A 13,724-nucleotide genomic window follows, 5' to 3' on the forward strand; every position below is an offset into this window, starting at 1 on the left:
GACATTAAAGTAACAGTAATTTACAATTGGTAAACAAAAATAGTAGTGTATACAACCTATGACCATCTCAAAACAACACAGAAAACAAAAGTGATGCTTCTGAAAATTATGATACTTCCACTGCCTGTGAATACCAGGTTGGAGGAGAAACACTGCAGTGTCATTGGTAGGTGATGTGTGAAAACAGAGCTCTTGGACAGTTTGGGGTCCACCAACAACTTGAGGACAGTACTAACAGAATGCCTTAATTTGGAACACCTTTGTACAAATTATAGGTATATTCAGTTGTGGAAAGTAGTTTTGCTGTAATTCTTCAAAAACACTGATTTATTTTTCACTTTGAATGGCAAGCTAAATAGTATATTTTTATTATCTTTTTGTTGTTCTAGAAACCCAGTAGTGTCCAAACTTAGTGTGTGTTCAGAATCACTGAGATGCTTGCTAAGACTCGCAGCTTCTGGGTCCCACCCCCAGAGGTTCAGGGTGTGGCCCAGGAGTCTGCAGTTTAACACGCTCTGGTGGCTCCATAGTGGGTGATCCCCACTCCTTTACTCAAGGGCTGACAAAGTAGAAGGGCAGGAGTTGGGGCGACGTCCTGAAAACCCCCAAAGCTTCATCTGAAACCACTCACTGCTTCTCCTTTTTTCAAGTCCTTGCAGTAGCCCGTCTGCCTCATCCTCCCGAGAGCAGTCAGTCACCTCTTCACAGTGATGAAGGTGGGCCTGTGGTAGCAGGAGGGAGGTGTGCAGGAGTCCAGGCACTCCCAATTTTTGATAGCGAATGGGGAGGAGAGTTCACTTTGCCTGACTTAGGTCTGTCCCTCCGCAACTCCTTGTCTACCCCCTGTTCTATGTTTCATCGTCAGACTGTAGGGAATTTATACTTTCCTAAGAATAGCTACCCACTCTTTGAAGATTTTTGTTTTTGAAGGCTTTTCTGTGAGGCTCCAGTTTTCCTTATTGAGGAAGAGAGTAAATGGAGATTGACATTATGTCAGTACGGTCTAAATAGGCAGTAACATCATTTAAGAACTAATACACCATTAGAACACTACAGAAATCTTTGCTGCAGACAAGTCTCACAGTGGATGGAAAAAAGAAAAAAACTGACAGCAGAACTTTAAGGAGAAACAGGGTATTTGCATGATCTCAAAGTATCTCCTGCAAGATATTAATAACATCAGGAAAAATAGTAACTTTGCTATGGAGAAACCCTGTAGGCAACCACCTTAATCAAGTGGTCAAGATCCACAGCACCAGTAAAAAGATCTGTCAGTGTAGGGGTGTAGCCCCTGATGTGATGTGTGGAGAAGGCACGTCACTTCTGTGGTGTCCTTCTCTATAATGCGTGATAATGTCAGTCTAATCACGAGGAAACATCAGACAGGCCCAAATTGCACACCTTTCTACAGAACATCCGACCAGTGTTCTTCAGGAGTGTCGAGGTCATAAAAGTGAGGCAAGACTGAGGAACTGTCAGAGATGAGAGGAGACTGAGGAGCTGGGCCAGCTAAATTCAACATGAGATCTGAGATTAGGTCCTGGAATAGGAGAAGAACAAAAACTGGAGAAACACAAATAAAATCTATAATCCAGTTGCTGCTAGTTGCTAGTATTATAACATTGTTAACTTACTAGTTTTGGTAATTGTACTATGATTATATAGGGTGTTGATGTGAGGGGAAGCTGAGTGAAGTATACACAGGAACCTTCCATTTTTGTCCCCTTTCCGTAAGTCTGAAATGATTACATAATAAAAAGTCGGCGGGGGGATGGTGGTACGTTTGTTTAGTAATGTGTAACTTAGCATTCAAGAATGTATCTCCCTCAGCCAGCCTCCTCACCGTGTTTCCCTCTTACATACTTTCAGGTTCCAGCCACACTGAATCATTTGTTGTTGATTAGCTCCTTTGGGGAACGAGGAAGGGTGATACAATTTTTGTATGTGCTACAAAATATTTATAACCAGTGTAACAATGGGCTGTGTACTCGCACCTCATTTTATAAAATATGACAATGCAGTGCAGCCCCAGCCCCCCTTACCTTCCTTTATGGCATTCAGCCCCCATCCCCTTTGACCACCCATACATAACTGCCACCACTTACAGATAATCAATAGAATTTGCTGTTTACTGACCCTGTTTCGTTATTTTGCATTGTTCAAAACTAACATAAGTTGCCTTCTTCGGTGTCATATCTGTAGCTTGCTTTTTTTTAACCCCGCATGTATGTCTAATTCATTCCTTTTTGTCACTGTGTAGATTTCCACTTTATGAATAGCCAGTATGTATTTATCCTTTCTCCTGCTGGCAGACATATTGGGAATATTTTGCTTTGTTTAGTTTTTTTTAATTTGTTTTGCTTTTTAATGATTGTTCATTTTTAAAAGTATTTTCTGAGGCCGAAAGAGATCTCTACTCCTTCTGAATTCCAGGAACATTATCCACCACTTTTAGCTTAGCATTTGTGACCTTCCATCATAATTATTTTCTTGTTCTCCTGCATCAGATGGAAAGCTTCTTGAGGATCTGATTCCCCAAGATAGACATTGTTGGGTAATAAGGATTTAATTTTGTTGAATGAGTAAATACTTGGATGAATTAAACACTGCCTACATACAGATGTTGGGTATTTTATTTCCTTAGTTGTTTTATGGTGTTGCCTCTTGGGGACTTTGTTAGAAAGGTTTATGCATTGTCAGAAACTGGTCACTGCATTAGAAATATGGAGCATAAATAAAGCCTAAAACTTAAAAAAAATTATATACTAGATTTGCAGGCAGTGCAGGTACAGGGTTTTTGTGTGTGTGTGTTTAACATCGAAGGAGAAAGTGGCAAAATCAGGGATAACTTGATCTGCATTTGGCATTACAAAACGGAAGGGAGCTCACTAATTTATATTATGGCAGAACTCTTGCTTTTGTGCATCATTCTTATTCAGAAGTTAATATTCAGTCTTGGTAATTTTGGATTTGTACCCAGAATGGAATTGCCCAAATTAGTTCTTTTCCTTCAAAATTATTTTATTTGGATGTTAATCTTACTCTACAGAAACACTGAACAGGTTTCACAGCTCTCTTGCCCATCTTATTTGATTTCCACAGCAGCTTTGGCAGAGGTAAGCAGGGCTAGTGTCATCCATATTTTACAGACTAGGAACATGGGAACGGAATCTGGGGGAGGTTGGAGGACTTGCTCAGGGTCACAGAACAGAACCAGAAAACAGATCTTTCAGTCTCGTCCTGGCTCTGTCCAGACATTACAGTTTCAGTGCTTAAAATAAGCAAAAATATTACTCAAGACATTATTGTTTTGCCAGCATTTTAATAGATGATGCAGTAACATAATGCCCACTTGACAGCTCATCGTAGTAATGTGGGGAGTTTCTCATCAGTGTTAGTGGTACATTAGTAACTGCCTTTTTGGCTGCCCTCTTTGTTAGAAGAGTTCAAAGAAAAGCTGAAACCAAACATTGGGAAAGAGCATGTTGTGACTGGTGTGTATTTTAAAGGAAAGAAAAACCTGGTAAGTGGAACTGATAGGAGAGAGTGGCACAACCTAAAGTTAAAATATCTGAGAAGACAGATGGCTTTTGGATAGCTTGAGACCTACAGATGAACGAAAACCTCTTGGCATATAGTTTGGTGCAGTTGATCACTCACGTTGTGATTTTAAAAAATGTAGAAGCAGTACACTTAGAATATTGTCTTCATGTCAGAAATGCACCTTTGTGCTTGAAAATCATAAAAAATTACAATCGATCCTTACAACTGTTCTGTTCATCTTTATTGATCAGGTGCAAGAAAGATAAATCGCAGCCCAAATAAGATTATAGTAAATGTTAGCATCGTAGGGGACTCTAGGTTGATAGAGAGCCATTCATCATCTCAAATGGTGACTTGTCCGTTGCTCCAGCCATCCCGAGTCTGCTGTCTAATCACATACCTATTGATTTTATCCGCATCCCACAAACCTGGATGTGACTGTCATTGGGTAACCCAGATTGTTAAATGCAAAGGGGTCACTGGTGTGAAGAGGATTTCATTTTCATTTTCCCACCAACCAACAATGATCTATTAAAAAATAAACTGTCCCAATTCATGCATGGTGAACCTGAGTGATTAGAGAACGGAGAGGCAAAATAGACCACCGTATTGTGTTGTGTTCTTTTGAACTGCGATGCATTTTACAGGGTATTCTATGGGGTCTGAAGGATCATGGAGTCCTTTAGGCCACCCTCTGCAGTAAGACAGTTTGCACAGTAGCTAGCCAGAATGGATCATTTTTAATTTTGCTACCCCGGGAAAGGCATAACTTTGCTCTTGCAATTTGATTTATGTTGCTTGTGTGTTTATTCGTGTAATAGTGGAAACTTTTTTTTAATATAAAAATTACCTAAATCTGCCCCTTGTTTTTACTGATTAATTTGTTACAAATGTTGATGCTCTTGTGGTCATCTGGAGATGATAGAACAAATTCTACTCCATAAAGAATCCATCTTGAGTTCAGAAATACTATGTAAAAAGAAATGATCCTTTAATATCCTAGGTGTGACACTGGGATAAAAAGTAAATATGTGTGAATTTCATTATTGAGTCTCAAGCATCTTTTGATCTTGCAGTGATAGATTCCAAATAAGGGAGATCTTACCAGACTCTGCTAGGAATTTTCTCAGAAGGATCAAATAATGATGAATTATGACTTTGAATGTTTATTTTGTAGTTACAACCTATATACCAACAACTGTACTGTTACTTCAATGGGTACCTTAACATATATTTTTGTAAGTAGCCATGCCACTTAATGCAGAGAGTCTTTCTCCTACTGCTTCAGTGGCTGAAACAAGATTTTATGTAATTTTTGAAATTGCAAGTCTTGCACACATTTTGTCCTCTTGGATAGTGAAAACCCTGCTGTCAATCTTTATCCACAGAGCTCAGAGTTCTACAAAGTCACCACTGAGCAATACCAGAAAGCTGCTGAGGAGGTGGAAGCAAAGTTCAAGTAAGTTTTTAATAATATTTTTTTTGTAGTTTTAATATATTTTTATTGAAGTACAGTCAGGTTACAATGTTGTGTCAGTTTTGGTGTACAGCACAATACTTCAGTCACATAGGAACATACATACATTTGTTCTCATATTCTTCACCATAGGTTACAAGATATTGAATATGGTTCCCTGTGCTATACAGTATAAACTTGTTGCTTATCTATTTTATATGTATTAGTTAATATCTGCATTTAACAATGTTTTCATTATTTAATCTTCTTGACAAGATGAAAGTACATCTTTATTGCTCTTTGAACAGAATACAGTTTGATATTTTAGCCCTCTGGAGTACTTAGAAGTGTGTTTGGGTGGTTGAGATAGCTCCATGGTGCTTAGTGGAATTCAAATACAAGGAATAGACATTTGATGAAAGCATGTTGCAACTCAATTTTATGACCTCAAGAAATTGAAAGCAATGGTAGTAGAATTTTTTTTGAATATTATATAAGTTAGGATGCCTTTGGTTATAAGGTGTTGTTAAATTGCTACCTCTATTACTAGGAACTCAGAAACCCTTCACTTTTGTGTGATAAAATGATGGGCATGTCCAAATTTGAGTATCTGCCTTTCTCAGGTTTAAGCTGTTTCCACTTCTTCATGTGTAGCATTTAAATCACAGACTTTACCTTGCCCTTGATTTTGAAGGTGATGCTAAATTGCTACCTGTACTAATCCTTGGAATGTTTAAATGAATGTTCTGTAATTGATAGATCAAAGTGTCTGTAACCTATAGCCCTGTACTTTCCCTTTGCTGCCAGTGCTCACATTAGGTAAGAAGACATCATTCAGAATTTTCCTGGGTATATAAATAGTTCTGTTGTGTAACCTGGTAGTCACATATGTGAAAATTAGTGAAGCAAAAAAAGATGTTGTGACAGGTTTAGTTGAAAGATTACATTGGGCTCTGACCTCCTTCCTTTGCACATGTTTATAAGCATTTGATAAAATGATTAAACCCTAAGGTGGAATGTTATTTCTTTCTGCTGTAGTGCAATTTATGTGGTAATGGATATTAGTGTTATATTAGTTTTGATTTTAAAAAAGATATTTTTTAAAAGATGATTTGAGATATATTTAAATAGACAGAAACCTCCCATCTTCCTTAGTGCATTATCTCTTTGGGGGCAGCAGGGAAAGACCTTCTAAGAATTGGCCATAAATCTCACTGTTAAAGGTTAATGTGCTATTTTCAGAATTAGATATGGAACTGGATTCACTTGATTTTAAAAGGCACTCTACATATGTATGTTTTAAATTATGTTGTTATCTTTCTTCCCCCTAATCATAAAGCAATATTTTTTAAACTGTCTCTGTACTCTGAGAACCTTTGACTTGGCACTTGGGTATTGCTGCCTTGTAAGATGATAGCTATACAAATACTAAAATTTTAGATAAACCAAAGGAGATCAGTTCTGACTGGAATGGTCTGTGATCTGTGAAGTCATCATAAAGAAGATATTTTAGTTGAGGCTTGAAGTAGGGTATTGAGTAGGTGAGAAGAAAAGGTATTCAAACGGAAAATTATGCTCAGTGATTGGTGGATGACATACTAGTTAACATCAGTGGTTTACTAAGAGAAACTAGTGTGAAATATAGCTGGAAAGGTCGGTAGGGTTTTTGATTAGCTGCTGGGCTAAGAAGTTGGTCTTCATTGAGCCTGAAGTCATTGGAAAGTGTTTGACCAGGTGAGTACCCTGATTTCCATGCTCCTTTAGGAATACTAATCCGACAGTGGATATGAGGTTTGATTGGCGATGTGAGGGGAAAAAAAGAGACGGAAGTACTGGAAGAGAGGTATCTATTAGTGAAGGAGAAAAGGTGGTGTCTGGGATGCAAAAAGTCATTGAAAGATTAGATGTGAATCAGTGATGAACTGGTGTACCACTTTGCTAGGGCTGCCACAGACTGAGTGGCTTAATCAGCAGAAATTTATTTCCTCACAATTCTGGAGGCTGGAAGTTTGAGATCAGGGTGTCAGCAGGGTTGGTTTCCTCAGGGGCCTTACTCCTTGGCTTGCAGATGGCTGTCTTTATATGGTCTTCACCCTGTGTCTGTGTCCTAATCGCCTCCTCTTAAAAGGTGCATTGGATTAGGGCCCACCTTAATGACTTCATTTTAACTAACTTACCTCTTTAAAAACCCTCTGTCCAAATTCACTCTCTGAAGTACCAGGCATTAGGACTTCAACATCTGAATTTTGGGAAGACACAATTCAGTTCATAACATTTGGATAGAAGGGGTAGAGGAGAACCAGTAATCCAAGCTTAGCAGGTTGGAAAATTGGTGGAAGCTGGATTTCATGGAGAGAGAGAGAGGAGTCTGGTTTTAGATGAAACAAGTATCTCTTCTGAAGCCCTGCTCAGCTGCCTTGTTTTCCCACCTGGGCTAGCCTGCTGCAAAGTGAGAGGCTACATGGAGCAAAGAATAAAAGTCACAGTGACTGACCTTCTCCAGGACGACGTGGACCTGTAGGTTAGACTTAGTTTTAAGCAGTGCCTCAGCAGCATCATTCTCTTTGATCTTTAATAAGGTATGTTTCTTTATTAGATCCTACTCTCATCTGGTGTGGTAAACAATTTGACCTTTCCCAAAATGAGCTCTGGCCTTTGTACCCAGCTCCTGGGACTAACCTCTAAAGCATTGAAATTCCCCAAGTGGAAGAAGAGTCTTCTTCATATGATGGGCCCCTTGGGCCACTTGATATTAACCTGCTACCGAAGACTGGATTCAGCCACATAGGCAGTCAAGCAGGCAAGCCTGTGTAATGAGGCTCCAGTGAAACTCTGGACACTGAAGTTTGGGTGAGCGTCTCTGGTTGATAATACCCTGCATTTTGTCACACATTGATACCAGGAGGTTTGTGCATCCTGAGGACAATGGAAACATTGCATTTGGAACCCTCTCAGACTTTGTCCTGTGTCTGTTTTCCTTTGGCTGATTCTCTGTAACAATTTACCACAATAAGCAATATAACTATGAGTTTAATAGCTTTAGTGAGTTCTGCGAGTCCTTTTACCAGATTATCAAAGCTTAGAGTTATAAAACCTCAGGTTTTATACACTGAAGGAATTTCGAGAGTTAGTTTTTCAGAGAGTAGCTTTGACTATATCATTTTTTTTTCAGCTACTACCTGCTAGGCTGAGCTTCCTAGAATATCATATTTTGATTTGTAGTGAGTTCATTGCCTTCATACTGAGAAAGTGATAGTGTTTTGGCTCTAAGACATGCTTACCATCTTTAAATAGGCATAGAGATTTCTCAATGGAATTTTGTTTCTTAGAAATTTGGGCATCTCAGATAATCATGACGCCTTCAGTCTTTTGCAAGGCAGTCTGCTTCATTCTTTCCATTGCCTGACAGAGCTGGACTCAGCAGTCCCTCTGAGACAGCAAGCTCTGAAGGACTTTGAGGGGAATTTAGTTAATTTTATCTGATGGAAGGATTCATTTGGGTGCATCTTGGTTACAGGAGATGGAAGCTTTTTATATTGCAATTTCAAGAGCAGTATTATGCATGTGATAGGGGGCCACACAAAATCACTACAAAGAGAAAGAATGCTCCAGCATTTGAAGCCACACGTGATGAACTCCAATCACATTGCTGCATCCTGCCAGGATACCTAATGGGATATTTTAGGGATACTTAAATATTAACTCACCCTTCAGTCCCTCAGTTTATAGTTTGGCAGTAAACCATTAAAACACTTTAGATTTAATGGAATTTCCCCCCCCTATTTTATCAACCCACCATTCATTCATAGTGCTCCTCTGCAGCGAGCCCTCTGCTGAGTTCTGAATATGCAGCCATGAGGGAGATGGCGAGAGTCTTACCAGTGTGCGACTTAGAGTTTGTCAGAGGAGATCAAGAGGAAGACAGAATTTTAAAGTAGAACTTATAAATCCAAAGTTATTCTACATGTTGAGATGATTACATCCCTAATAAATTTCAAGTTACTAAAAATTATTACCATGTTTCCAATGGAAATTAAGTAATTTGGGATTAAGAATTTGTGCTGTTTATGTTCCTGCAAGAACTTTTTCCCCACAACAGCTTTAAAATTTTAGCTATAAAATCCAGATCACTGGGTAAATCCAGTGATTTGTCTGTTAGATAGAGCAAGTTACGGTGCTAGTTTCTGGTTCATTATCTGGCGGTAGAACCATGTTATAGCCCAGCTTACTGAAAATTATGTTCTATGTTAATCCTTATAGTCTACCTTATAGGTAATTAATTAAACAAAATGTTAAATGTTACGCAGATGGTGCTTCGCACAGATCTAGCACAAAGTAAATGCTCAATGAATGTTAGATTTTATTTTTAGTATATATTACTGTTATCATATTATTATATTATTAGTTTGTTGTTAATGTCTAACTCAGGTTATTAAACTATACACCATGGGAGAAATTTCTGTATCTAGTTCCAAACAAAATTTAGATGATGTTAAAACCTCCTGAAAGAACATTAGAGAGAGTTCTTACCATTGGGGAGATCACAGACCAGCTGGAAGACAGCATATAAAGCTCTCCTGGCAGGACAGCCCAGATCAGGACGTGGCAAAGCTGTCAGGACACATGGACAGAGTGCCACAGGGGCTCTGGTTTTTGATCAGCATCAGAATTAAGTTGCGTTGAGTGGATTGGAGCCGATATACCACATCTACAGAAAGGAAATGTTAACCACAGTGTTATGTATACACAAATTGTTTTTAAAATATAAAAATAAATGTCAAGCAAATGTAAAGCAAATATCAAAGAAAATAAAATATCATAAAGGCAACAATGTAAACCTTGTGAAGACAATATAATACCAAACAAATGAAAAGCATTTTAAAGGTGATTGCTGTTTCATTCCCATGTTTTCCTTTAGATAATGAAGTGGTCAATTTCTGCCCTCCATAAAGGCAAAATATACGTAGGAAGTGACAAAGATCTTTGAGAATATTTTTGGACTGCTTTCATTAGAGGTGGAACTTTTCAGCATGGCTTCAGCTTCTTTGAAAGATGAAGCACTTGTAAAGGGGTATGAGTCTGTGAAATCGGATGTGAATACTGGTAATGCTCCTTTGTGTGCCAGACTAAAGAAGGGGTTTTCACTTTTATCCTTGAACGAAGTTGTTGAAACCTGACTTACAAATTTAGGCTCATGGAAGAAGCCTGGGTTATCCTTATAACGTATTAAAAGATTAGTTACCCTGTGGAAGAAATTTAGCTGATTGTAGGGTGTCTGTGGAATGCTATACAAGACTCAAGAGATAAAGTGGATTTTTTAAGTATTACTGTATAGTGAAAGGTTTTCTTCATTGTAAAATCCTTTCACTTTAAAATGTCCTTGGTTTTATTAGGGTTTCACTTTGACTGGCAATACTGTTTAGTTTCTCTTCGGGGTGTGTGATTTTAACAGCTACACTACGGATGAGTTAGTAAAGCTGAGGATGACATGCCAGTGGTATCAGCAGGTGTTTCCCATGTTCTCTGTAATTACACATGTGGATCATGGACAGTTTTAAGCAACAGTGTTTAAAGATCCTGCTTAATTGGCTGTAAAATAATTAAATAAGATTTTGACTGGCAAATTTATAATTCTGTTAGATGCATAAGCCAGTGCGCTTGAATGTCAATGTGACTTCAATTTGGAAATGTTAGATTAATAGAACTAATTGTACTGCAGGTACAAAGTTTACTCTGATTAATAGTCTTAAAACTCTTCTAGAAGTTTAGTCAAGTAAATTTAAGTTACTTATCATTTAGCTTAAACTTTTAATTAAAACTTACTTCCAAAGTTTGCAATGTTCAGTGTTGCTGTGTTTCTTTCCAGTTTTTTCAAAATTGAGCTCCTATCATTTTTCAGTGACTCCAGCTGCCTTACTGAGTGACTTGCCTTATCAAAAGGATGAAAATTATATACTGTCGAACATGTTTTTGTATCTGCAGCTGACAGTTACCCTGCACATCGTCTCTAACACTTATTAATGTCTGCTTGTAACCTACTTTAGTGCTGCGTGAATGGCTCTGATATACCAAATGTACATGATAAATGTTTTATCTCTGATGCTCATTGATCAATTTCTAAATGATCAAATAGTTTATCTCAGTAAGACACTAATTCACATTGATCAAATTCTAAATGACCAAGTTGTCTTGGTTTCTGCTGAACACAAATTGTGTTAAAATAACATTACTTGAACATGCTGGCTTTTCTAATGCAGGAGTTATGTTACCAGCAGTTACAATGTAACTAGAGTTATTGTATTATAAAGATGTTTCCGTCATAATGAAAAGTTTACACAAGAAGAAAAGTATGCGATATTACAGGAAGAACAGGGCTTCGGGCAGGGATTTGGGCTTTTACTAACTAATTAAATTCTGCGTTTGTATTGGACCTTTTCCCCCCTTTTTTTAATTTGAAAGGCTGTGATCAGGAAATATAGCATCTGCAGTGGTGACATTTTATTCTCTGTGGTCCTTTGAGCCAAGCAACATCTTGATTATTCAATTAGAGACTTAGCCATTGAAGAGGCTAAATTCTAGAAAAAGTAAACATACCTATACTCTTTGTGCATATGTTTGGTTACAATTACCTACTTAGAAGGATAAGATTGTTGTTTTTGTTTTTTAAACATCCACTCACTTATGTCAATCATCACAGTATTTTGTGTACCCACTAGAGTTTGTCCATGTGTTGCCGGGCGAGGGTATCAATTCTGAAATTGAAGAACGATGTTTATGAACTTACGAATATACTTTGTATATGAAGCCACTGGCAAAAACCCATTGGGTTAAAACATAGTTTTGGTTATTTAGTACACCCAATTCCTCAGGCAGGTTATTAATTACATCTTTGACTTATCTGTTCCATCTGTAAAATGTAAATTTTAACTGCCACTCTCTTTAGGGCATTCAAGCTGAGAAAATTTAAAAGTTGAAAAAGAAAAAGTTGTCATTGATCCTCATCTAAAACATGGACTTAAGTAGTTGTTTTATTCAGTTCTAAGACAATGGTTACCACTTTAGGTATGTTCTAGATGGTGTGGCAGCCCCTTCTGTACCTCATTGAGGGATATGTGGAGAGTAGCCTTCTACCTCTCAAGCTAAGAAGCTGTGTGTGTTATTCTCTTCCTTCCATAACCCCCCCCCCCACACACACACACACAAAGCAACAAGTTAGTTCCAGAGGAAGTGAGACTTGATTTGGAACATACCAGTATTTGACAGTATTTCTTATGATGAGCAAGTAGAATTGAGACTGGAAGGATAGGGGCAGGGTACAACCATTAAAAGAGGGATGCGGCAATTGAGGATAGAGTATAAACTGGTTAGAACCAACTAGACCCAAGATGGCAGATTTGACTTCCTGTAGACCTTGAGCCTCCTATATGCTCATTGTAAGACATTAGCATGCTAAATGACACACACATAGGTGCCATGACAGTTCCAAGGCTGACCATAAAAAGCCAAAAAGTGGATGGTCGCCCAATTCATGGAAATCCTGCCCCTTCCCCAAAGTATTTGGAATAATCCTCCCACTTGGTCAGCATATAAAATTACCCAGCTCATGGAAACTAAATACACTGTACCCTGGGGCCACTCTTGCCTTCTGAGATGGATCACATTTTGCCTGTAGAATGTTTATCACTCTAAATGAACTTGCTTTCACTTTACTACTATGGCTGGCTCTTGAATTCTTTTCCTGCACAAGACCAAGGACCCTCACTTGGCAGCCCATCCCAGGAACTCACCTGAGACCTGGAATGTGACCATCTTCTTGCACCCCCCTTTTCCTGCAGCAGAATTGGTTAGATCTCTAAGGAAACTTTGGGTGATTAGTGCCTTTTCCCCTCTTTAAGATTGGAGCCCTTCTAATCAGATCTGTTTAGTTAATTTCTTTTTATTCTTTTAAGTTGGAGCTCTGTCCTTGGTCTACACACTTATTCTCTAAGGATAATTGGTCTCAAGGTCAAGAGAGTCACTTGGAAGCTTCCTCATTGCTTCAGTAGAGTATGTGAAGGGACCTCAAGTGGTGACACAAGCCGCTGAAGCCAGCCTGGACACATGCTGCCCTAAGTCCATGGCCTGGAATTCTCTTCCCTGTCTTAGCTGTGGCAGCCAGGGTTGGTTTGGGTTGCTCTTCCTTTAATATAATCTGTTTATGTGTTACATGTAAGTTATCAAAACCAGTCTTGTTGCAGCCCCTGGGTTTGTAGCCATAAGCACCTGAATTCATGATATGTTCCATGTGAGATAACAGATTGTTCTGTTTTCCCCTGCAGGAACATTAGCATTGAACTTTCTTCCTTAATCAATACAATCCATTAAGAATTTAGTGTTATATGAAATATTAATTGCACACTGTTAGTTAGATAAATGAAGATTCTGCCAAAATGACAGCTTGTTTCTTTCTTTGTATCATAATATTTTAAATGAGGGCATTTTGAGTTCTAAGGTGCATGGTATTTCAGAATTTCTTTATTGATCCCTGCTTATTTGAGTAACTAACTAACTACACATCTTGTAGCTCCCAAAGATGTTTCTAACTGGGATTACTAAGTTTTTCCGTCTTGCTGATTTCAACAAGAGTTTATTTCCTTTTTAAAGGATCCAGTTGGAAATAATTTAAAAAATTTTTCCTTTGATGTTTTCAAAGATGAGAATAAGTTATTTTGCTTTTTGAGTGCCA

The 13,724-nt window shown here is 38.2% G+C and overlaps 1 protein-coding gene across 5 annotated transcripts in view; it reads left to right on the top strand.

The window, feature by feature from the left end:
* CHCHD3 (coiled-coil-helix-coiled-coil-helix domain containing 3) overlaps nt 1-13,724 on the top strand; it is a 257,560-nt gene that overhangs the window by 198,977 nt on the left and 44,859 nt on the right. For all 5 annotated transcript variants that reach the window (XM_010975674.3, XM_064487348.1, XM_064487349.1 and 2 more), the window contains one exon: nt 4,932-5,002. In XM_010975674.3, the coding sequence (XP_010973976.1) occupies nt 4,932-5,002 (71 nt within the window). The remainder of the gene's footprint in view (nt 1-4,931; nt 5,003-13,724) is intronic.

The sequence above is a fragment of the Camelus dromedarius genome, chromosome 7, assembly GCF_036321535.1.
Source record: "Camelus dromedarius isolate mCamDro1 chromosome 7, mCamDro1.pat, whole genome shotgun sequence".
NCBI classification, from domain to species: Eukaryota; Metazoa; Chordata; class Mammalia; order Artiodactyla; family Camelidae; genus Camelus; species Camelus dromedarius.